We start from the raw sequence: 27,462 nt of genomic DNA, 5'->3' as shown, positions 1-27,462 counted from the left end.
ATGTGAAAGGGGTCACCATTAAAAAGTTTGAGAGCCACTGATCTAGTCTGACCTCCTTCATGAACATAGACCAAATAATGATCCTCAGGGATTCCTGCACCCAGCCCATAGTTTGTGGTTGACATAGAGGAGAGACACCCAGTCACGATTTAAAGATTTCAAACGATGGAGAATCCACCGTCTCCATGGGTCAGTTGTTTCAGTGTTTAATTACCCTCGCTGTTAGAAATGTGCACTTTCTTTCTAGTCTACATTTGTCTCACCCCGGCTTCCAGCCATGGGATCTTATTCTGCCTTTGTCTCGTTCCATCTCCTCTTTGCAGCAAATTTCTGAGTATCATTCTGGTGCTGCCTTTTCCCAGAAATCAGGAAGAGGTTTTCATTTCCAGGAAGCCAGCTGTGGCAGGTCTCACCCCACTTCATAGCCCTCTACCCCCACCCCCATCCCTTTCCCACATGTGCTCACCTCCTGACTTCACCTGCAGGAGTCAGTTTCTTACAGTAGCGGAGAGGTGTCAGGTTTTTGTTCAGGGCTCCCTATTAATTTCAACACTGTGTGTATCTCTACTGAAAGCGCAGAAGTATACGGCCGCGTCCCCCAGCTCCAAAGTTGTGATCCTCAAACTGACGGAGCTTTTGGATTTCTCCAAATAGAAAAAAAATCTCTCCCCTGCCTCATTTCTCTTTTCTCCCCCAGAATGTTGCCAAGAAAGGAAAATAAACTTTTCTCTGTGGGGCTGTTTGTACCAATAAAAAATATAGCTGCTAGCCACAGTTTCATAAGTGCAGTCCAGGGAAACAGACTCATGCTCCGCCCCTGACACTGAAGGCTGGGTCTGAGTTACAGCATCTTCCATGCTGGAGCCTGGCACAAGGAGAGGGGAAAAGAGAGGTTAGTGGGAGGATCCTGTCACTGAGGTGAGTTCTTGGTTCTGGGATTTTTAAAGGAGCTGAAGGAATTTAATGGAATCATGGAAATGTCAGGCTGACCTCAAGAGGTCGTGTATTTCTTCCCCCAGTGCTGAGGCCATGAGACCATCCCTGATGGGTGTTTGTCTAACCTGATCTTCAAACCCTCCAACGATGGGGATTCCACACCCTCCCTACTTAACGTGTCCAGAGTTTAACTCTCCTTATGGTTAGAAAGTTTTTCCTAACATCTAATCTCACTCTCCCTTCCTGCAAACTAAGCCACTTACTTGTTGTCCCACCCTCTGTGGACATGGAGAACAACAGATCACTCTCCTCTTTATTTAGACTCCTAGATTCCATTGAAATTCAATACCAGTGGGATTTGGGCACCTAAATCCCTGCCTGAGAACACCCCTTCTTGCAGAGGAGGAGGAGGGGGAAGGTCTGTTTAATCTCTCAGCGCCGGTAATGAACGGGGGAGGCACGTGAAGAATCTTTCAGAAATGGGATTTGGAATCTTACTCACTGAAAAGCAAAATCAGCACAATGGCTGAGTCCCGGACTGTAGCCATCACTTCAGCAGCTCGTCTCTTCTGCAGGGCACTGCCGCTTTTCCCTCCAGCCAGCCTGGGAGAGAGTCACGCAGGCGGCAGCTCTTCTCCTCCCCCTGCAGCCCTGGGCAGAGGGAGGAGAAAGAGCCGTTGTCAAAATAGTGAAGATTAGAAATCAGGCAGTGATGTCACAGCTGGGGGTGTGAGTGGCTCCTGCGGCCAAGTATGAACTTCCCCTCCCCTCCCCTCAATACCTGCCCTGCAGCTGAGCCCGTAGGTGCTGGAACTAAGGGTGCTGGGGGCGGGGCTGCCGCACCCCCTGGCTTGACGTGGTTTCCATCATATCCAGGTTCACAGTTTGGTTCAATGGTTCCCAGCCCCCCACTGTGCACATTGCTCCAGCACCCCTGGCTGAGCCCCCCACAGGCCTCACCACGTATGAGGGGGCTGGCAGGAGAACTAGACCATGGGAGACCAGTGGCTGGAATAAACCGATGCCCTGTCTATAGAGAGAAATGCTGCTTGTGCTGCGGCGCCTTCTGGAGGACAACAGCCCGAACCGCAGAGAGACCTAGGGCCAGCAGAAAACTTACCCACCATCTCTTTCCCAAGGGAGCTGCTCGTTCCAAAAGCTGGGAACGTTTTCCCTTTGCTGCCAGTGGATTTTTCTATTGCTGCAAATGCTGGATGATGCCATGTGGTCCAGAGAAGGGACTTTTCCCTGAAAAATTCCATTTCCTAAATAAAAATTCCCTCCAGGATTAACCTGTTGTTTTTAAATTTTGTGGCCATGTGTTTTAAGGAGTGTCAAGTGGGAAAGAACAGCACTAGGGACCCCCAGCCCTATCTGGTTACGTCAGTGTAAACCAACAGTGATGCCAATAAAGTTACTGCATTTGATAAGCAGTGTGGTCTGGTGGATAGCCGGCTGGAATGGGGTTTAGGGCTGCTAGGTTCTATCCCCGGCTTTGTGACCTTGGGAAACCCCCTCCCTGTCCCTGTGACTCTCGTTCCACTTTCACCCTCTCTCTCTCTATTTCCCATGTGGCTTGTGAGCTCTTTCGGAGCAGGGACTTTCTCTGTGTTTATGTACAACAGCTGGGGATCTGGCCCATTGACTCCAGCTGAGCTATGATGCATTCACACCAGCTGGGGACCTCTGGATCTGTATCTCCCCCACCAAGCTGCTTTGCAGAGGATGAAGGTTTTCCCGCAGAGCCCAGCTTGGATCGCTGTGCCTCCGCCCCACAGAAGTTGGGGTCTGAGTCCCCCAACTGGGAGTCCGAGCTGTGCCGAGAGATGCTTTCAAATCCTCCAGGTGCTCACCCATGAACCACCCGTCAGTGGCTTTCTCCCTAGCACTGACAGTCACTGGAGGCCCAGCCCTCTCCAGGGGAGCTACTGGCACCATTGGAAGGTTTGGTAAGCACCGGTGTAAGTACAGGTCACGGTGGAGACGTCTCCTTCATGAACAACCAGGGACTCGGGTCTCTGAACCCAAGGGCGGCTCGAGCCATTTCACCGCCCCAAGCACGGCAGCACACTGCGGGGGGCGCTCTGCCGGTCGCCGGTCCCGTGGCTCCGGTGGACTTCCCACAGGCACGTCTGCGGGAGGTCCACCGGCGCTGCCTGCTGCCCTCCCAGCAACCAGCAGAGCGCCCCCCGCGGCATGCCACCCCAAGCACGCACTTGGCGTGCTGGGGTCTGGAGCCGCCCCTGGTTCCAAGAGACGAAATGCCAAAACATTTGAAAAAATCTCCAAGGGCATGATGGAGAGAGGCCATAATAGGGACTCACTACAGTGCCACGTGAAAGTTAAGGAGCTCAGACAAGCCTACCAGAAAACCAAAGAAGCAAATGGAAGGTCTGGGGCAGAGCCACAGACATGCCGCTTCTACGCTGAGCTGCATGCAATTCACTGTGGAGTGGAGGTGAGCTGGGGGGAGCGGTTCCTCTGCATCCCCCCCACCCCCCGGGTTACTTCCTGCAGGCCTCCCTGCTTGCCAGGGGCGGCTCTAGGCACCAGCAAAACAAGCACCTGCTTGGGGCAGCCCATTTGCAGGGGCGGCATGGGAGCTGAGCCCCAACAGGGGGCCCTGGGAGCTGTAGTTCCTTGGTTAGCTCCCTGCCTATAGAGCCAGCCCTGGAGCAGGGAAAGAACTACATTTCCCAGCATTCCCTTGGCCACTACCAACTGGACAGGAAGGAGGGGGACCTCATGCGGCAGCGTGCTGGGAGTGCTGGGAATGGTTGGGAGATCACATCCTAACAGTCAATAAACAGGACACTCCAGGGGGAGGGAAGCCCCACCCTGCCACCATCCACTCCCTCCGACTGCCCCCCACAGAAACCCCAACCCATCCAACTTCCCCTGCTCCCTGTCCCCTGATTGCCCCCCCAGGACCCCACCCCCTGTCTAAGCCTCCCTTCTCCTTGTCCCCAACTGCCCCCTCCTGAGACCCCCCCGCAACTTCCACCCAGGACCCCACCCCATACCTATCCCCTGACAAATCCCTGGGACTCCCATGCCTGTCCAACCGCTGCCTCTCCCTTGACTGCTGCACACATGCTGCCGTGCTCCCCCGTGGAGCCCACAGCCTCGCCCATACACACACCCAGCACCTGCCCTCCAGATTTGAACACCTCAAAATTCAGGAGTGCTCAAGCTCAGTTTGGGCGGCTGTTACTGCATTTCTCCCAAATCAAATATATTGATCCACTGTAACTGGCTGTGGAAAAAGTAGGATAAAATTGAGCAAGAAATGCTTCCCAGTGGTTATTAGGACTGGAATTGCTATTTTCAACAGCCATTGCCTTTTTTGTTTGTTTGCTTGTTTAAAAGGAAGACAGTGATATTCCATTGGCAAATTCCTAATAGAAAGAAAGAGTGGAACAAAAGAATAATAAAGGCACCTCAACTTTTCCTCATTTATGTAGGACAGGCTTATAATATGCATCCAGATATCCTCCAATCACACAAGCTGAAAATTGTTCCACTTTACTACAGCTCTGTTACCATATGGGAACCAATCCTGTCTGTGTTTTGTGCACATCCAAAAATTCCTGCTGAATGACCCGCCCTAGGAGAGAGTTACCAGTGACCCAGGGCTGTGGTGGAAGGAGGGTGCAGGTGGGGGGTGGAGAACCCAGGGCTGGAGTGGCAGGAGGTGTGTGCGGGGGCACTGGTGGGGGGAAAGGGGGAAGCCCAGGGCTGGAGTGGCAGGGTGTTTGTGTTGGGCGGGGAGAGCCCAGGGCTGCGGCCTTAGGGGGGTACAGGGGGGAGCCCAGGGCTGGGACGGGGGAGGCAGCCAAAATTTTTTTTGCTTGGGGTGGCAAGAAACCTACAGCCAGCCCTGCTGCTTGCCTGGGAGGGAGGGGTAGGAGGGGAAATGCGGTGCACCCGCGGGAGGAGGCGGGGCCAGGGATTTGGGGAAGGGGTTGGAATGGGGTGGAAAAGGGGCGGAGTTGGGGTGGGGCCAGGGGGCACAGGAACATTTTTTTGCTTGGAGCGGCAAAAAACTTAGAGCCGGCCCAGCTCGCGGCCCACCAGGGGCTTACCCTGAACAAGCTACAGGCCAAGTTTGAGAACCCCTGCATTAGGCTACTAACCCTTTCAAAGAAAGGCAGCCAATCTTGGGTTGAAGGCATCAAGAGACAGAGAATCTGCCACTTCCCTTGGTAGTTTGTGCCAGTGGTTAATCATCCTCAATGTTTTTTAGTTTTTTTATGCTTAATTTGAATTTGGCTGGCTTCAGCTTCCAGACATATTGGTTCTTGTTGTGCCTTTCTCCACTAGATTAAACAGCCCATTTAGAACCAGGAATGTTCTCCCCAGGAAGGTATTTATACACCATAAACAAGTCATCACTTGACCTTTTTGATTAAACCAATTGAGTCTTTAAGTTTCACGCTGTTTGGCATTTTCTCCAGCTTTTGAATAATTTTTGTGGCTCTTTTTGGCATCTCCTCAAATTGTTCAACATCCTTTTAAAATGTGGACATTAGAACTGGCCACTGTATTGCGGCATTGGTGTCAGCAATGCCATATACAGAGGTAAAATCACCTCTACTTCTACTCACTACTCCCGTTTGTACATCAAGGACCACGTCAGCCCTCTTGTGCCACGGCTTTGTACTGGAAGCTCAGACTTGCTACTCCACATCAGAAATTCCTCATGGGATTTCAGGAAGTTTCTACATCTCCTGTTTTGGGTCACACAAAGCTCTGCTTGAAGGAGGTTGTGTTTGTTTGTCTTTATTTCAGGGGGAAACAGGGGTGGCTACGATTGTGAATGTCTTTCTCCTTATCACAGGAGAGTTTAGTGAAGTGGGGAGCATTTTCCCGCATTCCCTAATAAATATACTTTTGAGGACCATTATGATCATCTGGTCTGATCCCCTGCAGAGCACAGGCATCTAGTACGAAGGGCAACATCCAGGTGAGGCTGTGGAGAAGCAGCTGCTAAGCTTGCAAGCCCCCTTGTTAATGTGGCTGGAGCCCAGCTGCAGAGCTTTTGCATAGCCTGGGAACCGCCGTGTGTCACTGTGGCCTGGTCTACACTAGGCGTTTAAATCGGTTTTAGGAGCGTAAAACCGATTTAACGCCACAACCGTCCACACTAGGAGGCACCTTATATCGATTTTAATGGCTCTTTAAATCGGTTTCTGTACTCCTGCCCGACGAGAGGAGTAGCGCTAATATCGGTATTAACATATCGGAATAGGGTTAGTGTGGCCGCAATCGACGGTATTGGCCTCCGGGAGCTATCCCACAGTGCACCACTGACCGCTCTGGACAGCATTCTCAACTCGGATGCACTGGCCAGGTAGACAGGAAAAGCCCCGCGAACTTTTGAAATTCATTTCCTGCTTCGACAGCGTGGAGAGCTCATCATCACAGGTGACCACGCACAGCTCATCAGCACAGTTAACAATGCTGTCTCCTGAGAATCGAAAAAGAGCCCCAGCATGGACCGCTCGGGAGGTAATGGATCTGATCGCTATATGGGGAGAGGATTCAGTGCTAACAGAACTGCGTTCCAAAAGACGAAATGAAAAAGTATTTGAAAGAATTTCTAAGGCTATGATGGCTAAAGGCCACAGCAGGGACTCCATGCAGTGCAGAGTGAAAGTTAAGGAGCTCAGACAAGCCTACCAGAAAACCAAAGAAGCAAACGGAAGGTCCGGGGCAGGTCGAAAAACATGCCGCTTCTATGCTGAGCTGCACGCAATTTAGGGGCTGCGCCACAAGTACCCCACCCTGACCGTGGATTCCGAGGTGGGGGTTGTAATCTCTGCCATGTCTGAGGATTATGCAGACGGGGAAGATGAAGAGGAAGAAGAAGAGGAAGACCTCGCAGAGAGCACACAGCACTCCGTGAACCCCAGCAGCCAGGAGCTTTTTATCACCCTGACGGAATTACCCTGCTCCCAGCCCTCACAAGCAACTATTCCAGAGAATGACGCCCTGGAAGGGAGCTCTGGTGAGTGTACCTTTGCAAATAGCAAACAGTGTTTTTTAAGCAAGCCTTTTTTAATGATTGATTTGCCCAGAGGACTTGGGATGCATTCGCAGACAGTATAGTTACTTAGAAAAGTTTGTTAACATGTCCGGGATTGAGAGGAAATCCTCCAGGGACATCTCGATGAAGCGCTCCTGTAGGTACTCCAGAAGCCTTTGCAGAAGGTTTCTGGGCAAGGCATCCTTGTTCCGCCCACCATGGTAGGACACTTTACCATGCCATGCATGTAGCAAGTAATCAGGTATCATTGCGTGGCAAAGCATCGCAGCGTATGGTCCCGGGACTGCTGGCATTCAAGAAGCATCCGCTTTATCTTGTTCTGTTATCCTCAGCAAAGTGATATCGTTCAGGATAACCTGGTTAAAAATCAGGAATTTAAGTAAGGGGGTGGCCATTTTTCTACTGGTTTCGTGGAATGCAGCAGCTTAAAAAAGACACTTTCCTGCACGTAGCGGCCGGGGAGGGGAGGAGTGAAATGCCGATGATCTTTTCTGTTTGGTCACCGTGGGTGGGGGAGGGGAAGGTTGTTGATTAGCAGGAGCTAGCGTGGTATTAGCCATGCGTTGGGGAGGGGTAAATCACTGAGACAGTGGCTTACCATGGCCGCATGCAAGCTGAATTCTGATGCCTGGACCTGATGTGTCTGTGAGATCTGTAAACCCAGAGCTGCAAGCGGTCACTATTAAGATGAAAATGCGACCTTGTAGGGAAATCACATGTGCTAGGTGAATAGTGATGTTCACTGTGAAACAGTATAACCATTGTTCTGTAAAATGTATCTTTCTAAATATTTATCTCCCTCATGCAGCTGCAAATTTTTCAACCATCCTCCTCCATCCCAAAGGCTAGCACAGATAAGGCGGAGGAAAAGAAGACGCGAGATGAGATGTTCTCGGATATTATGGAAGTTACACGCAATGAAAGAGCTCATCTGAATGAATGGAAGGACGTGGTTTCAAATTACAGGAAAGAGGCCAGTGAACGTGAGGACAGGAGGGACAACCGAGATGAGAGGTGGCGACAGGAAGACCGGCAGGAAAATCAGCGGTGGCGGCAGGAAGATCAGCGGTGGCGGGATGCAACTCTGGGGCTGCTGCGTGATCAAACTGACATGCTCCGGCGTCTTGTGGAGCTTCAGGAACGGCAGCAGGATCACAGAGTGCCGCTGCAGCCCCTGTATAACCACCCTCCCCCCTCACCATGTTCCTTAGCCTCCTCACCCAGACGTGTAAGAACGCGTGGGGGGAGGCTCCGTGCACCCGCCCACTCCACCCCTGTGGACAGCCCAACCAGAAGGATGCCGTTACTCTGAATTTTTTTTTAATGGCCTTCTCCATCCCTCCTTTCCTCCTCCCAAAGCACACCCTTACTTCTCTCCCTCTTTTTATAATGAATCAATAAAGAATTCATGCTTTTAAATATAAGTGACTTTATTTGCATAAGTAAGCTGTACTCGAAGGGGGAGGGGGAGTTGCTTCCAGGGACTGAGTCAATCAAGGGGGTTGGGTGTTCATCAACAAACACAGCAGTCACTCTGTACCCTGGCCATTGATGAAGCTCGTTTTCAAAGCTTCTCTGATGCGCACCGCTTGGTGGTGTGCGCTTCTTATCTCCGTGGTGTCTGGCTGGGCGTAATCAGCGGGCGGGTGATTTGCCTCAGCCTCCCACCCCGCCATAAAGGTCTCCCCTTACTCTCACAGAGATTATGGAGAATACAGCAAGCAGCAATAACATAGGGGACATTGGTTTGGCTGAGGTCTGAGCGAGTCAGTAATGTGCGCCAGCGAGCCTTTAAACGGCCAAATGCACATTCCACCACCATTCTGCACTTGCTCAGCCTGTAATTGAACAGATCCTGACCACTGTCCAGGCTGCCTGTGTATGGCTTCATGAGCCATGGCATCAAGGGGTAGGCTGGGTCCCCCAGGATAACGACAGGCATTTCAACATCCCCAACTGTTATTTTCTGGTCTGGGAAGTAAGTCCCTTGCTGCAGCCGTTTAAACAGAGTAGTGCTTCTGAATACGCGAGCGTCATGAACCCTCCCTGGCCATCCCACGTGGATGTTTGTGAAACGTCCCTTGTGATCCACCAGTGCTTGCAGCACCATTGAAAAGTACCCCTTCCGGTTTACGTACTGGGTGCCCTGGTGCTGCGGTGCCAAGATAGGGATATGGGTTCCATCTATCGCCCCCCCGCAGTTAGGGAATCCCATTGCAGCAAAGCCATCCACTATGGCCTGCACGTTTCCCAGAGTCACAACCTTCGTAGCAGCAGCTTAGTGATTGCTTTGGCTACTTGCATCACAGCAGCCCCACAGTAGATTTTCCAACTCCAAATTGATTCCCGACTGACCGGTAGCTGTCTGGCGTTGCAAGCTTCCACAGGGCTATCGCCACTCGCTTCTCTACTGTGAGGGCTGCTCTCATCTTGGTATTATGGCGTTTCAGGGCAGGGGCAAGCAAGTCACAAAGTTCCATGAAAGTGCCCTTACGCATGCGAAAGTTTCGCAGCCACTGGGAATCGTCCCACACCTGCAACACAATGCGGTCCCACCAGTCAGTGCTTGTTCCCGGGCCCAAAATCGGCGTTCAATGGATAGAATCTGCCCCATTACCAACAGGATCTCCAAAGCGCAGGGGCCCGCGGTTTGAGAGAATTCTGTGTCCACGTCCTCATCACTGTCATCGCCGGCGCTGCCGTATCCGCCTCTTACTCGCCTCGGTTCAAGGTCCTGGTTCAGCATATACTGCACGAGTGCGCGAGGTGTTTAAAACATCCACGATTGCGGTATGGAGCTGAGCAGGGTCCATGCTTGCTGTGCTATGGCGTCTGCACGGTTCACCAAGCAAAGCAAAAAAGGCGCGAAACGGTTGTCTGCCGCTGTCAGGGAGGGAGGGAGGGGTGAGGCTGTACCCAGAACCACCCGCGACAATGATTTTTGCCCCATCAGGCACTGGGATCTCAACCCGGAAATGCCAAGGGGCGGGGGAGGCTGCGGGAACTATGGGATAGCTACGGGATAGCTACCCACAGTGCAACGCTCCAGAAATCGACGCTAGCCTCGGACCATGGACGCACAACACCGATTTAATGTGTTTAGTGTGGCCGCGTGCACTCGATTTTATAAAATCTGTTTTACAAAACCGGTTTATGCAAATTCGGAATAGTCCCGTAGTGTAGACGTACCCTCTGTCTCCACTGCACAGGAGGAGCTGGCTGCATCTCCAAGCGTGGAGTTACTGATATGCAGGTAGCTCAGCTTCTTGTCTGGAAAGGGCTGTGCTGTGAAATTCCCACCCTGTGCGGTGTTCTCACCCTGATACAGCATCAATAGCGAGGCAGGGCTCTGCCCTGGGGGCTGTCTGAACCAATGCAAACTGGACAGGACCAGAGCCTGTCTCAGCAGGAGATCCTGCTGCTCTGTGCTTCCAGAGTGACCACCAACATGTCCTGATGCACCTCCACTTGGCAGCTCCCCCCTGGGTATGAAAGAGAAAATAAATCCAAGATGTTACAGAAACCAAGGATCATCTCATGTTACTGATCACAAACCACCTCCGAGCTGGTGTCAATCGGCCATAGCTCCATTGACAGGTCAATGGACCACGTCCCCAGCTGGTGAACAGCAGACATCGCTCCAATGGAAACTTGCACCGTTACTTAGAGCTGATGATTTTTCCTTATCATGAATAGGGGACCACCCCAAAGATAGAATAGAATCATAGGACTCGGAGGAACATTGAGAGGCCATCAAGTCCAGTCCCCTGCACTCATAGCAGGACCAAGCACCATCTAGACCATCCCTGACAGGTGTTTGTCTAACCTGCTCTTAAAAATTTCCAGTGGTGGAGATTCCACAACCTCCCTAGGCAATTTATTCCAGTGGTTAAAATAAATGCTATTACACTCAGCATCTGGTTTCCCTAGTGCCACCCGTGCTCGCAGCATACGTCACTACCAGCAGCGTGATCAGCTATGCACTATGGCTCAGCAGAAAAACTGAGCAGCGAGGTTCTGAAGATTAATTCTCCCCCTGAAATTTCAGGGCTTCAGACCAAGATCTGCAAAACTTTACTTCCTGATCTTCCTGAGATCAGAGGAAAGCCCAGGGTGCAATCTATCCACTGCTTCTGCATGTAGGGTAACATTTTCAAAAGTACCTATGTCACTTACGATCCTAAATCCCATTGACTATCACAGGCTCAGGTTGCTAAGGGACAGATTTTAAAGGTATTTAAGCACCTAAAGAAGCAGCTCAGCATTGAGCAGGATTTTCAAAAGCATGTAGGAACCTTATTAATAGGAATTAGTCACCTACACACTTTTGAAAATCCCACTAGGCACCTATCTCCATCTTTAGGCAACTAAATACTTTTACAAACATGCCCCTAAGCCCTTTCTGAAAAGGGGCTCCTAACCCACTTAGGCACTTTTGGAAATGTACTCTTTGATCCATCTGCTGGGATTTTCAAAGGACACCAAGGAGTTAGGTGCACAACCCTCACTGGATTTCAATGGGGTTTGGGTGCCTAGCCCCCTTAGGCACCTTTGACAATTCCAGCCTACAGTTTTTGCACAGGCTGGGGTGCCCTTTGTGTCACTGTGTCTCCACTGCACAGAGGTAGGTGGCTGCGTCTTGCAGCTGTGCCTCGGTGATGTTCAGGCAGCTGTGCTTGTCTCTGGTCTGGAGCTCAGCTCTGAGATTCAGTCCCCATGTGGCACGCTCGTCCTTGTACAAAATCCCCAGGAGGGTGGGGCTTTCCCCTGGGGCCTGGCGGTACCACTGCACATTTCTCACCGTGCCGGAGTAACTGCAGGTCAGGCTGGAGTCCTGTCCTTCAGAGCCGCTCAGGGATTGCGGGCTCTGTGCCACATTAACCTGGCAACTTACACCTAGTGGGAAAGGGAATTTAGATTTATAAACAGAATGATCAATGAATCAGGTCCCTCCATCATCCCTAAATCCCAGGAGAACAGAAGAACACATCATTTTCACATTAATCTGGCATTCATCACCTCCCCTGGGTTAAGATTTACAAAAGTGACTCGTGATTCTTGGGTGCCCAACGCGAGACACCGTAGAGTCCGATTATCAGAGGCTGTGTCCCCAGCCAGCCAGAAAAGAGTGACAGGGATGATTTGAGGTGACTTTAAGACTGTGATGCCAAGAATTACGTGCACACGGGATTTCAGTGTGAGCTGTAGTCTAGGCTGATTAGACAGTAAGGTCTGTGGGAAAGGGAATCTCCTGTCCCGTGTCTGGACAGAGCCTTGCTCAATGGGCTCCTGGTTCATGGCTCGGGCTCCTGGGCACTGGGGTAATACAAATACTAGTGACATCTGATTTCAGCTCGGGAACATCAGTTATAGGGCAATGCTCTAGCGTGTGACTACAGGAATGATTTAAGCCATTCTTGTAATAATTCTTAAAACGTAACTTTATCCCAGTCTCTCTGCATCTAGGTGGGAAGGAGATTTCTGAGTAACTGGCTCTTTAATATAGCAGACAAATGCATGACAAGAGCCGATGGAGGGAGCTGAAGCTAGAGAAATTCAGGCTAGAAATAAGGTGCCACCTCTGTAATGGTGACTAGCCATTGGAGCAATTTACCTAGGGAAGTGGGTGGATTCTCCAGCTTGGAGTCTTTAGATCAAGACTCGATGTCTTTCTCCAGCTCAACACAGAGCAGGGGCCCAATCCAGGAATCACTGGAGAAGTTGCCTGGGGCGCAAGGTGTCAAACTAAATGATCACAATATTCCCTTCTGCCTTAAAAGCTATGAAACGGGGGCACCCGGAATCACTCGTCACTTCTGAGAATCTTGACTCCTGTTATTATCAAGGGGTTTAAACTGCCGCGGGACTTACAGTAAAGACGAATGACCAGGATCACTAGTAGGGCCCCAGGACACCTCTTCCTTGCGCTGCCCCTCATTTCTGTGACCCAGGACCTAGAAGGGTTCCTGGCTCCTCGTGTATTTATCACCTGCAGGCTCCTCCCTCCTCTCCTGGAGCTTTCTTAATCTACTTGCATTTCTCCTACCAGCAGCAAGGCCCTTCCCTCCAGACAAAACACAGACTCACTGCAGAGACCCATGCAATTACCTTCCTCCCCAATACACGGCTTTCAAGGCGCAACACTGCCCCCTAGCAGTTACAGTTTTTGTTCAGGAGGGCGGCCACTTTGTTTCCTGTGTCTCCACAGCACAGAAATAGCCGGCTGAGTCGGCGAGCTGAGAACCGTCGATGTGTAGATGGCTCCGTCTCTCCCCTTTCAAGAACTCCGCTATGAAATTTGACCCCTGGGTAACATTCCCATCCTTATACAGGCTCAGCAGGAAGGCAGGACTTTCCCCAGGAAACTGCCTGTACCACTGTACATAGGACACTGTGCCTGAGTAGCTGCAGGTCAGAATGGCGATCTCCCCTTGGGATCTGGTCAGAGATGGAGGACTCTGATCCACTTTAATTTGGCAGCTCACCCCTGTAGACAAAGGCAAATGGAGAAGCAACAGATGAGCTTGTTCTGTTCTCATCAGCCCCTCATCTTCCCCAGTGGTTGCTCCTTATCACTGTTTCTTCTTCAGTCAAAATAAATCAGAATCTCTTAATATTCTGGGCCTTGGTGTAAATGTATGTGGCTCCATCAAAGACAACAAACCTACCGTGATAAGCAGCAGCTGAGTGCCTGCTCCGTTCCTGTGATGCTCAGCACAGCATCTCCTGGAGAATGGAGAGGCCTCTTGGGTCGTCAGGGACTAGAACTGCTGGGTGAATTCAGCTTCCTGCTCTGGGGAACTGAGGCACCGAGCGGTCAGGGAGGCGTTTTCCATAGGAGCCAGGCACTCAACGTATATTGCAGTTTCAATGGGATTCGGGCACCTGAATCTGTTGGTCTCCTTCCAAAATCGAAGCCTAAATCACTTGCCCAAGGTCAGGTAGTCTCTGACGGAGCCAAGAAATGAGCCCACGTCTAGTGGCTAAAGCACCAGACCTTCCTCATCCCCACATTATTATTATCTCAATACTGGAGTAATTCAGTGCAACTCTGTGGCCTGTTCGGTGCACAGGAGGTCAGATTAGAGCCTTGCCGGCGTTAAACTCTATGAGTTATTATTATAGCACCTGGAGACCCGGCCAAGATCAGAGCCCCTTATGCCAGGCGCTGCAGAGACACAGAATACAAGACAATTCCTGTCCCCCCGAGCTCAACAGACAAAACGTCCACAAACATACAACAGAATTGAAGTGAGCTGGGGGAGGGGCATTGTGCCGGACTCCGCAGAGACCCCCAGGAACTGAGATCCCTGTTACTCCGGGCACTGCACGGACACCATGGGGAAAAGCCCCCGTCCTGAGACACTCACAGTCTAGACAGACAAACTCCCCCTACACTTACAGTAGAACTGAATGGACAGTATCACTGACAAGGCTGTCAGCTGCCTCTTCATTGCTGCTCCGGGTTATCCCTCAGCGCACTGAGGCCAAGGGATGGTGCTTTTCCCTGCCTCCGGGACAGCAATGCAGAATCTGTCTGCAGCCCTCTTTGCTGGAGGGATCAGACACATTAATGAGCCCAGCCAATCAGGGACAAACTCCTAGTCTCAAAAAAACAGAACCATGCCCTGGAGTAACCCTTTGCCTCTGGTGTCTTAGGGGAAAAGCTGCCCTCTGCCGGGCCCAGAGACAATAGACAGGTGCAACTGTATTGACCCCAATCTCCTTCCTCTTCGTTAGAAATGCTGCCCCCTCCTGGCCAGAGACGTACACACTGAAGTGAATCCCCCTGTGGTTGTCACTGTTGGTACATTTTGTCTCTGTGCTCAATAGGTCCCTTTTCTCTGGGTTTAACACTCTGACTTGCCTCCCCCTGGACAAAGGGGTGATCCCCAGAGCTGGGCTCCATGGGAACGGGCAGTGCCAGCTATGCACAAACACTCTGCCGCTGTCTCAGCCTTGTGTTCCAGAGCCCTGTAATGGAAATCGAAGCCCGCTCAGAGATGCACTGTGTAAGAAGTAGGTGGTGTTGTGCCGCCAGCCAGCCTGACAGTTACCCTCTAGCTGGAGAGTGTTTGCACAGGCTGCCAGTGCTCCTGTGTCACTGTGTCGCCACGGCGCAGAAGTAGGTGGCTGCGTCTCCCAGCTGTGATTCTCTGATGTGCAGGGAACTCAGCCGCTTCCCCTTGTCGAGCTCCGCGGTGAGGTTGGGCTCCTTGGTTTGTTTCTCATCGGACACCAGAATCAGCAGGGAGACAGGCTGGCCTCCGGGCAGCTGCCTGAACCACTGCACACTCCTGAAATTACTCATCGTGTAGTGGCAAGAGATGCTGCCGTTCTGCCCTTCCCGAGTGACCGCAGACAGGTTCTGGTGCACCTCGGCCTGGCAGCTTCCCCCTGTGGGCAGAAGAGAAAAGACACGCCCCATAGATGACAGGGCACCTCTGCCCAGTTCACACACTGGCCGGATGCGAAGCCCAGGGGAGTTTCTCTTCATTTCCAGGGGCTTCGCATCTGGTCCACCACTGCTATTTTCCTATATTGCTGTATTCCTAGATAGCCATAATCTGGGGTTAGGGGTTGGGGTTAGGGGGTTAGCCCTAGATTATTGCTGGCTGCGAGATTCCCAAGGGCACAATAATAAGAGACAGCCCTTACCCCAAAGAGTTTACAGATTAAATAGCCAAGCAAAGAGTGGGAGGGGAAACTGAGGCACACAAAAGGGAAGGAACTCCAGCAGGCAAGCACTGGGAATTGAACCCAGGAGTCCTGTATCCCCACCCAGTACAGAGAATGGTGCCTGACTAGCAAAGCAAAGGGAGAGTCAGGGAATTAGTCCTTGTCTCTTAAATCCACCATCATGTTCAGCATCTTCTGTGGCGTTTCCTGCCCCCAGACTTACAGGGAATGTTCACCAGCAGTAGCAGCAGGCGTGGGAACAGCTGCCAGGGTCTCCCCATTGTCCCTCAGCAAAGAAGCTGTATCGCCGGGTGTTCCCCGTTCAGTACAAAAGGTTCAGCCCCCTCGCAGGTAGATTTACTTCTCCCTCCGGGGCAAATTTACCAGCTCCGCCTCCTGAACCAGGAGCCTCTTTGGGACCCACTGGCGGCAGCTCCGGGTAGCCTAACACAGCCGGGAAATGAGTCCCAAGGCCCAGGGGGTCACTTTGCAGATCTGCTCTGAGGAAGTGGGTGTTGTGGGCGGGCGGAGCCTGGCTTCCAGACACAGATGGGTTGTGGGGAAGAGCGGGGGCCTCTTTCAAATTCGCATCCTTGCTGGGGCTACACGGCTTTACAGCGCCATGTGAATGGCCCACGGGACTAGTACAGACAAACCCGGCCACTGGGCTTGTTATAGAGATGGCGCAAAATGCTGAAGAGGAGCCTTTTCCCTCCCCTGAAATGTAACCTGTGACAGGGGGTGGGTCACTTGCTGATTCCCTGTTCTGTTCTTTCCCTCTGGGGCACCTGGCACTGGCCACTGTCTGGAGACAGGATACTGGGCCCCGAAAAACTCTCATGGGGGCCCCTGCGGGGCCCAGGGCCTGAGGCAAATTGCCCCACGTGCCCCCTTCTGGGCGGCCCTGCCCAGCCCGCTGCTTTGTCCGTCCCTCCCTCTTGCTGCACTATCTGTTGTGCTGACACTCATCTCCGTGGCATGTGAGCGCTGAGAGTAAAATCGTTTCCCACACAGGCCCGAGGGCTCTACAAGTCTTTGCACGCACGCGCACACCCACCTCCCTGACAGGCTGCAGTGGGTTTTGTACTAGTGCAAGTACACGGCTGAGGGCCCAGGCTGGCTGCTGGGGAAGCTGAGTGAGCTGCACCGGTGGGTGGTTTCCAAGGACCTGGTGAAGGAATCTCCCTGTTCCCAGCCACCCGTGATCCTTAATATCATGAGCTGCGGGGAGCCGCCTGGGACCTGGTGTGGGGAAAACAGGGCGAGGGAGGCCAGCGGAGGTCATGCCCAGGGAGGGGCGGGCGTTTGGCTGGAAGTCCCCTTACAGTGGAGGGCTGGAGATGAGCCAGCAGGAAACAGATGGAGTTTTACAAACTGCGCGTGTCTGTTGTGCTCAGTAGAGCTGACAGGAAGAGATGGGACTGGGGTAAACTCAGTTATTTGCTTGTAAAATACCAAGGGACGCCAAGCTCTTAAATCCTGCCTGAGGGTGAGGGGGAAGGTGTGTCAGTGTGCGAGAGAGAACAGCAAAGCTCAGAGAACTAAAGGGTGGGATACCTCGCAGCAGTGCAGTGAGCAGAAGCAAGTCCATGGGTGCTGTGGGGTCTGTCAGAACCTGCAATGAAAGGCAGGACTGGGTCCCTTTGCCGAGAGATCTAAGTCTGACACAGGAAATTCTCTGGGTGTGGGATTCATTCGGGGGGCCAGGCTGTTTATCTAGGAGCGTGCCGTGTTGTTGTAGCTGTGTTGGTGCCAAGGTGGGTGAGGTCATATCTTTTAATGGACCAACTTCTGTTGGTGAGAGAGAGACGCTTCCCAGCAGAGGAAGAGCTCTCTGTAGCTGGAAAATTTGTGTCCCCAACAGAAGTTGGTCCAGTCGAGGATATTATCATCTCGAGTGTGAATGGAGCTGTTTACCTCTGAGATTAAGTGTGTGTGTGTCATGGTGTGTATGCATAGCTATCTATATTTCTGAGTGTGTATGAAGGGGGGATATATGTCAGAGACTGTGCGTGTGTGTGTGATTTCAGTGAGTAGGTTTCTGGCTGTGTGTTAGAATCTAGAGAGTGGTTGTATGTGAGAATTTGTGTGTGTGTGTGTGTGTGTGTGAGAGAGAGAGAGAGAGAGAGAGAGAGAGAGAGAGAACTTGTGCTGTGTCCTGTGTGTGGCTGTATGTGAGAATGTCTGTGTGCATTTTACCAGTCTGACAGTGTCTGACCTGAACAAAAGGGAAAATCACACGGGAATTACTGAGGTACCGGATTGTCTCCCCAGAGAATGCTTCCCCATCTGCTAGTGTTGTGGGGCAAGAAAGCTATTTTTTTATATAAAACCACCAGATCCAGGCAATTGGGGAAGGCGAAAAGGTGAAAATGTCTATAATTTTCCAGCTGATTCTTCAAGTTTCTTCCTTAAATTACTGACCCCTCTTCTCTTCTCTCCCCTTTATTCTGTTCGCATCGCTCCTGTTCCGGTCCGTTCCCGTGTGTTCTCTTCTGTTCCATTCTATTCTTATTGCCTCTCGCCGACTCTGGTCTACTTTCCTTTCTTCTCTCTGTGCTCATATCCGCTGTTCTATTCTAACTTCTGCTTGTCTCCTCTCTCGGGTCCGTGTGCCCTGCCCCCACCCAGGGTTTTGTGACGGGCTGCCTGTGCTCACCTGGCACTGTGCTCCAGCGCGCACAGATACACAGCAGAGTCTGCCAGGCGGCTGCTGTTCAGGTACAAGAAGCTGCTTTTGGTTTTGGTGTCCAGGCTCATGGTGAAATTCTCTCGGGTGTCTCTGTGACTAGAGGACAGGAGCGCCAGGAACCGCGGCTGGCCCCCCTGGGGCTGGCGGTACCAATGCACGCTGTACGCGGTGCCCGTGTAGGAGCAGTTGAGCTGGATGGATTCTCCTTCCTTGGCAGCGGCCTGGGACGGCTCCTGGGTCACCGTGTATTGGGCCAACGCACCTGGGGGGAGGAGGTTGGTTTTAGTCCAGGTTTTCTTGCTCAGCAGTGACAGGAAAATACATGCACCTCTGTGCAGACAAAGGAGAAAACAAGCGAACGAAAATCCACCTTTCCCTCCGTAATGTCTGCCTGTCCATCCATCCACCCTTCCCTCTGCCCATCCTCCCCTCTGCACTGTCCATCTGTCTACCCACGGGCGCCCATCCCCATGGTATCGGAGCGCCTTTCTTTCAGAAAAGCCATTCCCCAACAGCCTGGAAATCCCAACCCGTGCGCCCTGCTCAGAGCAGAGCCTCGAATACCTGGAGCCAGCACCAGCAGCAAAGCGGCCAGGCTCATTGTCAGGGACTCAGCCGCAGAATGAAGTGGTTGCAGCTGAACCTGGATGAGGTGAAGCTGTGACACCGCTCAGCCTCTAGGGGTGGCCTTCAGGCTGGAAGGAACTCGGTACATTTACCCTGTTCAAGTGGATGGGGGAGGGAAAGGGTTTTCCTTCTGAGAGCACTGGGCCTGGTCCTCCACTGGTGCAGATTAATTGGGTTCCATCAGAGTCATTGGGCCGGTTTCCCAGCCGGAGCAAACTGGCCACAGTTCCACTGGAGACCATGGGCAGAGCCGTAGCTGATGTAAAACAGTGGAGCAGCATTTAAATCCGGGGCAGCTGGTCCGGTTTCTACCAGTTAAGGCTCTGTCCCTATAATTCATGGGTTTCCCTCTATGCTTTGCTCTCCTGGGTTAAGCAATATTTATGTAGCGGGCGCACACCGATATCAAGGAAGCAAAAAAAGATGGTTATAAGCCACTGGCCGAAGTGGGTATCACGGCGAAGCGCCAGCCTGTCTCACTAGCAGGCACAGAAAATTGTATCAGGATTTTTTTTTAAAAGATGAGGGGAAGCGAATGCAAACAGAATCAAACGCCGATTGATGCAGCTGTAAGTGGTTGGAGTGGAATAGCCACTAAGGGTACGTCTACACTACGGGACTATTCCGAATTGGCATAAACCGGTTTTGTAAAACAGATTTTATAAAATCGAGTGCGCGCGGCCACACTAAACACATTAAATCGGTGTTGTGTGTCCATGGTCCGAGGCTAGCGTCAATTTCTGGAGCGTTGCACTGTGGGTAGCTATCCCGTAGCTATCCCATAGTTCCCGCAGCCTCCCCCGCCCCTTGGCATTTCCGGGTTGAGATCCCAGTGCCTGATGGGGCAAAAATCATTTTCGCGGGTGGTTCTGGGTACAGCCTCACCCCTCCCTCCCTTCCTCCCTGAAAGCGGCAGACAACCGTTTCGCGCCTTTTTTGCTTGGAGAACTGTGCAGACGCCATAGCACAGCAAGCATGGACCCTGCTCAGCTCCATACCGCAATCGTGGATGTTTTAAACACCTCGCGCACTCTCGTGCAGTATATGCTGAACCAGGACCTTCAAACCGAGGCTAGGAGGAGGCGGATACGGCAGCGCGGCGATGACAGTGATGAGGACGTAGACACAGAATTCTCTCAAACCGCGGGCCCCGGAGCGTTGCAGATCCTGATGGTAATGGGGCAGATTCTATCCATTGAACGCCGATTTTGGGCCCGGGAAACAAGCACTGACTGGTGGGACCGCATTGTGTTGCAGGTGTGGGACGATTCCCAGTGGCTGCGAGACTTTCGCATGCGTAAGGGCACTTTCATGGAACTTTGTGACTTGCTTGCCCCTGTCCTGAAACGCCATAATACCAAGATGAGAGCAGCCCTCACAGTAGAGAAGCGAGTGGCGATAGCCCTGTGGAAGCTTGCAACGCCAGACAGCTACCGGTCAGTCGGGAATCAATTTGGAGTTGGAAAATCTACTGTGGGGGCTGCTGTGATGCAAGTAGCCAAAGCAATCACTAAGCTGCTGCTACGAAAGGTTGTGACTCTGGGAAACGTGCAGGCCATAGTGGATGGCTTTGCTGCAATGGGATTCCCTAACTGCAGGGGGGCGATAGATGGAACCCATATCCCTATCTTGGCACCGCAGCACCAGGGCACCCAGTACGTAAACCGGAAGGGGTACTTTTCAATGGTGCTGCAAGCACTGGTGGATCACAAGGGACGTTTCACAAACATCCACGTGGGATGGCCAGGGAGGGTTCATGACGCTCGCGTATTCAGAAGCACTACTCTGTTTAAACGGCTGCAGCAAGGGAATTACTTCCCAGACCAGAAAATAACCGTTGGGGATATTGAAATGCCTGTCATTATCCTGGGGGACCCAGCCTACCCCTTGATGCCATGGCTCATGAAGCCATACACAGGCAGCCTGGACAGTGGTCAGGATCTGTTCAATTACAGGCTGAGCAAGTGCAGAATGGTGGTGGAATGTGCATTTGGCCGTTTAAAGGCTCGCTGGCGCACATTACTGACTCGCTCAGACCTCAGCCAAACCAATGTCCCCTATGTTATTGCTGCTTGCTGTATTCTCCACAATCTCTGTGAGAGTAAGGGGGAGACCTTTATGGCGGGGTGGGAGGCTGAGGCAAATCACCTGGCCGCTGATTACGCGCAGCCAGACACCAGGGAGATTAGAAGAGCACACCAGGAAGCGGTGCGCATCAGAGAAGCTTTGAAAACGAGCTTCATCAATGGCCAGGGTACAGTGTGACTGCTGTGTTTGTTGATGAACACCCAACCCCCTTGATTGACTCAGTCCCTGTAAGCAACTCCCCCTCCCCCTTCGAGTACAGCTTACTTATGCAAATAAAGTCACTCATTTAAAAAGCATGAATTCTTTATTGATTCATTATAAAAAGAGGGAGAGAAGTAAGGGTGTGCTTTGGGAGGAGGATAGGAGGGATGGAGAAGGCCATTAAAAAAAAAATTCAGACTAACGGCAGCCTTTTGGTTGGGCTGTCCACGGGGGTGGAGTGGGCGGGTGCACGGAGCCTCCCCCCACGCGTTCTTACACGTCTGGGTGAGGAGGCTAAGGAACATGGTGAGGGGGGAGGGTGGTTATACAGGGGCTGCAGCGGCACTCTGTGATCCTGCTGCTGTTCCTGAAGCTCCACAAGATGCCGGAGCATGTCAGTTTGATCACGCAGCAGCCCCAGAGTTGCATCCCGCCACCGCTGATCTTCCTGCCGCCACCGCTGATTTTCCTGCCGGTCTTCCTGCCGCCACCTCTCATCTCGGTTGTCCCTCCTGTCCTCACGTTCACTGGCCTCTTTCCTGTAATTTGAAACCACGTCCTTCCACTCATTCAGATGAGCTCTTTCATTGCGTGTAACTTCCATAATATCCGAGAACATCTCATCTCGCGTCTTCTTTTTCCTCCGCCTTATCTGTGCTAGCCTTTGGGATGGAGGAGGGATGGTTGAAAAATTTGCAGCTGCATGAGGGAGATAAATATTTAGAAAGATACATTTTACAGAACAATGGTTATACTGTTTCACAGTGAACATCACTATTCACCTAGCACATGTGATTTCCCTACAAGGTCGCATTTTCATCTTAATAGTGACTGCTTGCAGCTCTGGGGTTACAGATCTCACAGACACATCAGGTCCAGGCATCAGAATTCAGCTTGCATGCGGCCATGGTAAGCCACTGTCTCAGTGATTTACCCCGCCCCAACGCATGGCTAATATCACACTAGCTCCCTGCTAATCAACAACCTCCCCCCCCCCCCCACTGCTTGTCCGGTAGCTTGGGGAAGATCGCCTCGCCGGTGACCAAACAGAAAAGATCATCGGCATTTCACTCCTCCCCTCCCCCCGCTTCGCTACGTGCAGGAAAGTGTTTTTTTTAAGCTGCTGCATTCCACGAACCCAGTAGAAAAATGGCCACCCCCCTTACTTAAATTCCTGATTTTTAACCAGGTTATCCTGAACGATATCACTTTGCTGAGGATAACAGAACAAGATAAAGAGCGGATGCTTCTTGAATGCCAGCAGTCACCGGGACCATACGCCGCTATGCTTTGCCACGCAATGATACCTGATTACTTGCTACATGCATGGCATGGTAAAGTGTCCTACCATGGTGGGCGGAACAAGGATGCCTTGCCCAGAAACCTTCTGCAAAGGCTTCTGGAGTACCTACAGGAGCGCTTCATCGAGATGTCCCTGGAGGATTTCCTCTCAATCCCCGGACATGTTAACAAACTTTTCTAAGTAACTACACTGTCTGCGAATGCATCCCAAGTCCTCAGGGCAAATCAATCATTAAAAAAGGCTTGCTTAAAAAACACTGTTTGCTATTTGCAAAGGTACACTCACCAGAGCTCCCTTCCATGGCGTCATTCTCTGGAATAGTTGCTTGTGAGGGCTGGGAGGAGGGTAATTCCGTCAGGGTGATAAAAAGCTCCTGGCTGCTGGGGGTCACGGAGTGCTGTGTGCTCTCTGCTAGGTCTTCCTCTTCTTCTTCCTCTTCATCTTCCCCATCTGCATAATCCTCAGACATGGCAGAGATTACAACCCCCACCTCGGAATCCACGGTCAGGGGTGGGGTAATTGTGGCGCAGCCCCCTAAAATTGCATGCAGCTCAGCATAGAAGCGGCATGTTTTTCGACCTGCCCCGGACCTTCCGTTTGCTTCTTTGGTTTTCTGGTAGGCTTGTCTGAGCTCCTTAACTTTCACTCTGCACTGCACGGAGTCCCTGCTGTGGCCTTTATCCGTCATAGCCTTAGAAATTCTTTCAAATACTTTTTCATTTCGTCTTTTGGAACGCAGTTCTGTTAGCACTGAATCCTCTCCCCATATAGCGATCAGATCCAGTACCTCCCGAGCGGTCCATGCTGGGGCTCTTTTTCGATTCTCAGGAGACTGCATTGTTAACTGTGCTGATGAGCTGTGCGTGGTCACCTGTGATGATGAGCTCTCCACGCTGGCCAAACAGGAAATGAATTTCAAAAGTTCGCGGGGCTTTTCCTGTCTACCTGGCCAGTGCATCCGAGTTGAGAATGCTGTCCAGAGCGGTCAGTGGTGCACTGTGGGATACCGCCCGGAGGCCAATACCGTCGATTGCGGCCACACTATCCCTATTCCGATATGTTAATACCGATATTAGCGCTACTCCTCTCGTCGGGCAGGAGTACAGAAACCGATTTAAAGAGCCATTAAAATCGATATAAGGTGCCTCCTAGTGTGGACGGTTTTGGCGTTAAATCAGTTTTACGCTCCTAAAACCGATTTAAACGCCTAGTGTAGACCAGGCTTAAGTGGCACAGAAGTTGAGGGATATGAAGACGCCTGATGTTACCTTAAGGCAGGGGCAGGCAAACTTTTTGGCCTGAGGGCTGCATTGGGTTTCCTAAATTGTATGGAGGGCTGGATAGGGAGGGGTGGCCCAGCCCCACCTCCTATCTGCCCCCCCAACTCCTGTCCCAGCAACGGCCCCTCTGGGACCCCGGCCCCACCCACCCCCCCCAGCTCCCTGACCCCTGACCACTCCTGGACCCCCACTGCCCCATCCAACCCCCCCCCCCATTCCTGACGGCCCCTTGGGACCCCTGCCTCATACAACCACCCCTTCTCCTTGTCCCCTGACTGCCCCTGGAACCCCTGCCCCCGACTGGCCCCTGCCGCCCTATCCAACGCTCCCCTCCTTCCTGACTGCCCCCACCCCTGCCCCCTGTTCTCCCCTGACCGCCTGACCCCTATCCACACCCCACCCCTAATCACCCCGAACGCCCCTGCCCTCTATCCAACCCCGCTCCCTGTACCCTGACTACCCCCGGGACCCCTGCCCCATTCAACCCCTGTTCCTCCCCCAACCACCCCTGTCTACCCCCAAACGCCCCTGCCCTCTATCCAACCCCCGCTCCCTGTACCCTGACTGCCCCCGGGACCCCTGCCCCCTTTCAACCCCTGTTCCTCCCCAGCCACCCCTGTCCACCCCCGAACGCCCCTGCCCTCTATCCAACCCCGCTCCCTGTACCCTGACTGCCCCCGGGACCCCTGCCCCCATTCAACCCCTGTTTCCCCAACCACCCCTGTCCACCCCCGAACACCCCTGCCCTCTATCCAACCTCGCTCCCTGTACCCTGACTGCCCTCCGGGACCCCTGCCCCATTCAACCCCGTTTCCCCAACCACCCCTGTCCACCCCGAACGCCCCTGCCCTCTATCCAACCCCCGCTCCTGTACCCTGACTGCCTCCCGGGACCCCTGCCCCATTCAAACCCCTGTTCCTCCCCCAACCACCCCTGTCTACCCCCAAACGCCCCTGCCCTCTATCCAACCCCCGCTCCCTGTACCCTGACTGCCCCCGGGACCCCTGCCCCCTTTCAACCCCTGTTCCTCCCCAACCACCCCTGTCCACCCCGAACACCCCTGCCTCTATCCAACCCCTCGCTCCCTGTACCCTGACTGCCCTCCGGGACCCCTGCCGCCATTCAACCCCATTTCCCCCAACCACCCCTGTCCACCCCAAACGCCCCTTCCCTCTATCCAACCCCCACTCCCTGTACCCTGACTACCCCGGGACCCCTGCCCCCATTCAACCCCTGTTCCTCCCCAACCACCCCTGTCTACCCCCAAACGCCCCTGCCCTCTATCCAACCCCCGCTCCCTGTACCCTGACTGCCCCCGGGACCCCTGCCCCTTTCAACCCCTGTTCCTCCCCCAACCACCCCTGTCCACCCCGAACGCCCCTGCCCTCTATCCAACCCCCGCTCCCTGTACCCTGACTGCCCCCGGGACCCCTGCCCCCATTCAACCCCTGTTTCCCCCAACCACCCCTCTCCACCCCGAACACCCCTGCCCTCTATCCAACCCCCGCTCCCTGTACCCTGACTGCCTCCCGGGACCCCTGCCCCATTCAAACCCCTGTTTCCCCAACCACCCCTGTCCACCCCCAAACGCCCCTGCCCTCTATCCAACCCCCACTCCCTGTACCCTGACTGCCCCACGGGACTCCTGCCCCATTCAACCCCTGTTTCCCCAACCACCCCTGATCAGCCCCGAACGCCCCTGCCCTCTATCCAACCCCCGCTCCCTGTACCCTGACTGCCCCCGGGACCCCTGCCCCATTCAACCCCGTTTCCCCCAGCCACCCCTGTCCACCCCGAACGCCCTGCCCTCTATCCAACCCCGCTCCTGTACCCTGACTGCCTCCCGGGACCCCTGCCCCATTCAAACCCCTGTTTCCCAACCACCCCTGTCCACCCCGAACACCCCTTCCCTCTATCCAACCCCTGCTCCCTGTACCCTGACTGCCCCCGGGACCCCTGCCCCATTCAACCCCTGTTTCCCCCAACCACCCCTATCCACCCCCGAACGCCCCTGCCCTCTATCCAACCCCGCTCCCTGTACCCTGACTGCCCCCGGGACCCCTGCCCCATTCAACCCCTGTTTCCCCCAACCACCCCTGTCCACCCCAAACGCCCCTGCCCTCTATCCAACCCCACTCCCTGTACCCTGACTGCCCCGGGACCCCTGCCCCATTCAACCCCTGTTCCCCCAACCACCCCAGTCCACCTCCCGAACGCCCCTGCCCTCTATCCAACCCCGCTCCCTGTACCCTGACTGCCCCCGGGACCCCTGCCCCATTCAACCCCTGTTCCCCCAACCACCCGCTGTCCACCCCGAACGCCCCTGCCTTCTATCCAACCCCCGCTCCCTGTACCCTGACAGCCCCCGGGACCCCTGCCCCATTCATCCCCTGTTTCCCCCCCACCCCTGTCCACCCCTGAACGCCCCTGCCCTCTATCCAACCCCCTCTCCCTGTACCCTGACTGCCCCACGGGACTCCTGCGCCCATTCAACCCCTGTTTCCCCCACCACCCCTGTCCACTCCCCGAACGCCTCTGCCCTCTATCCATCCCCGCTTCCTGTACCCTGACTGCCCCAGGACCCCTGCCCCCATTCAAACCCCTGTTTCCCCAACCACCCCTGTCCACCCCGAACGCCCCTGCCCTCTATCCAACCCTCCACTCCCTGTACCCTGACTGCCCCCGGGACCCCTGCCCCCATTCAACCCCTGTTCCCCCAACCACCCCTGATCAGCCCCGAACGCCCCTGCCCTTTATCCAACCCCGCTCCCTGTACCTTGACTGCCCCTGGGACTCCTGCCCCATTCAACCCCTGTTCCCCAACCACCCCTGTCCACCCCGAACGCCCCTGCCCTCTATCCAACCCCCGCTCCCTGTACCCTGACTGCCCCAGGACCCCTGCCCCCATTCAACCCCTGTTTCCCCCAACCACCCCTATCCACCCCTGAACGCCCCTGCCCTCTATCCATCCCCGCTCCCTGTACCCTGACTGCCCCCGGGACTCCTGCCCCCATTCAACCCCTGTTCCCCCCCAACCACCCTCCTGATCAGCCCCCAAACGCCCCTGCCCTCTATCCAACCCCTGCTCCCTGTACCCTGACTGCCCCCGGGACCTCTGCCCCCATTCAACCCCTGTTCCCCAACCACCCTCTGTCCACCCCGAACGCCCCTGCCCTCTATCCAACCCCGCCCCTGCCCCCTTACCACGCTGCCTGGAGCACCGGTGGCTGGCGGTGCTACCACCTCGCTGCCCGGCTGGAGCTGGGCCATGCCGCCACCGCCCAGCACAGAGACCGGGTCAGGCCGGGCTCTGCAGCTGCGCTGCCCCTGGAGCTCACAGCCCTGCCTCCCAGAGCATTGCGCCGGCAGTGGGGCCAGCTGAGGCTGCAGGGGAGGGAAAACAGTGGGGGAAGGGCCGGGGGGTGAGCATCCCGGGCCAGGAGCTCGGGGGCTTGGCAGGACGATCCCGGGGGCTGGGTGTGGCCCACGGGCCATAGTTTGCCCACCCCTGCCTTAAGGTGTATTCTGAGAATGGGTTGGAGGCTCCGTTGGGCGTGGGACTGCCAGCCCCTAAGAGATTACATGGGAAGTAGGGGAAGGCAGACAA

At 53.9% G+C, this 27,462-nt stretch overlaps 1 protein-coding gene and 2 gene segments (V, D, J or C); all 3 read right to left on the bottom strand.

Annotated features, from left to right (window-relative positions):
* Positions 1-11,585: 11,585 nt before the first annotated feature.
* On the bottom strand, positions 11,586-14,439 carry LOC120380687. The gene is made up of 4 exons (XM_039498645.1): positions 14,388-14,439; positions 13,172-13,472; positions 12,857-12,939; positions 11,586-11,881 (listed from the first exon to the last, which is right to left on the bottom strand). Exons 1-4 carry the CDS (start codon positions 14,437-14,439, stop codon positions 11,586-11,588), a joined length of 732 nt encoding a protein of 243 aa, XP_039354579.1.
* A 647-nt stretch (positions 14,440-15,086) lies between these two features.
* Positions 15,087-15,945, bottom strand: LOC120380686. The segment is given in 2 exon segments: positions 15,087-15,382; positions 15,888-15,945. Coding segments are annotated over 2 exon segments (354 nt in total).
* A 1,714-nt stretch (positions 15,946-17,659) lies between these two features.
* LOC120381207 lies at positions 17,660-19,013 on the bottom strand. The segment is given in 2 exon segments: positions 17,660-18,618; positions 18,921-19,013. Coding segments are annotated over 2 exon segments (336 nt in total).
* Between the last annotated feature and the right edge of the window lie 8,449 nt (positions 19,014-27,462).

The sequence above is a fragment of the Mauremys reevesii genome, linkage group 13 (assembly GCF_016161935.1).
Source record: "Mauremys reevesii isolate NIE-2019 linkage group 13, ASM1616193v1, whole genome shotgun sequence".
NCBI classification, from domain to species: domain Eukaryota; kingdom Metazoa; phylum Chordata; order Testudines; family Geoemydidae; genus Mauremys; species Mauremys reevesii.
Note: the sequence above shows the minus strand (reverse complement) of the source record. Positions and strands in the feature narration are given on the sequence as shown.

Bases quoted from the DNA above. Each gene is read 5' to 3' on its own strand.
- LOC120380687 (XM_039498645.1), bottom strand. From the start codon at position 14,439: ATGAAGAGGCAGCTGACAGCCTTGTCAGTGATACTGTCCATTCAGTTC. The intron at 13,473-14,387 runs GTAAGTGTAGGG...CTTTGTCTACAG, and splicing joins ACTGTCCATTCAGTTCTACT to GGGTGAGCTGCCAAATTAAA. The intron at 11,882-12,856 runs GTAAGTCCCGCG...CTTTCCCACTAG, and splicing joins CCTGGTCATTCGTCTTTACT to GTGTAAGTTGCCAGGTTAAT.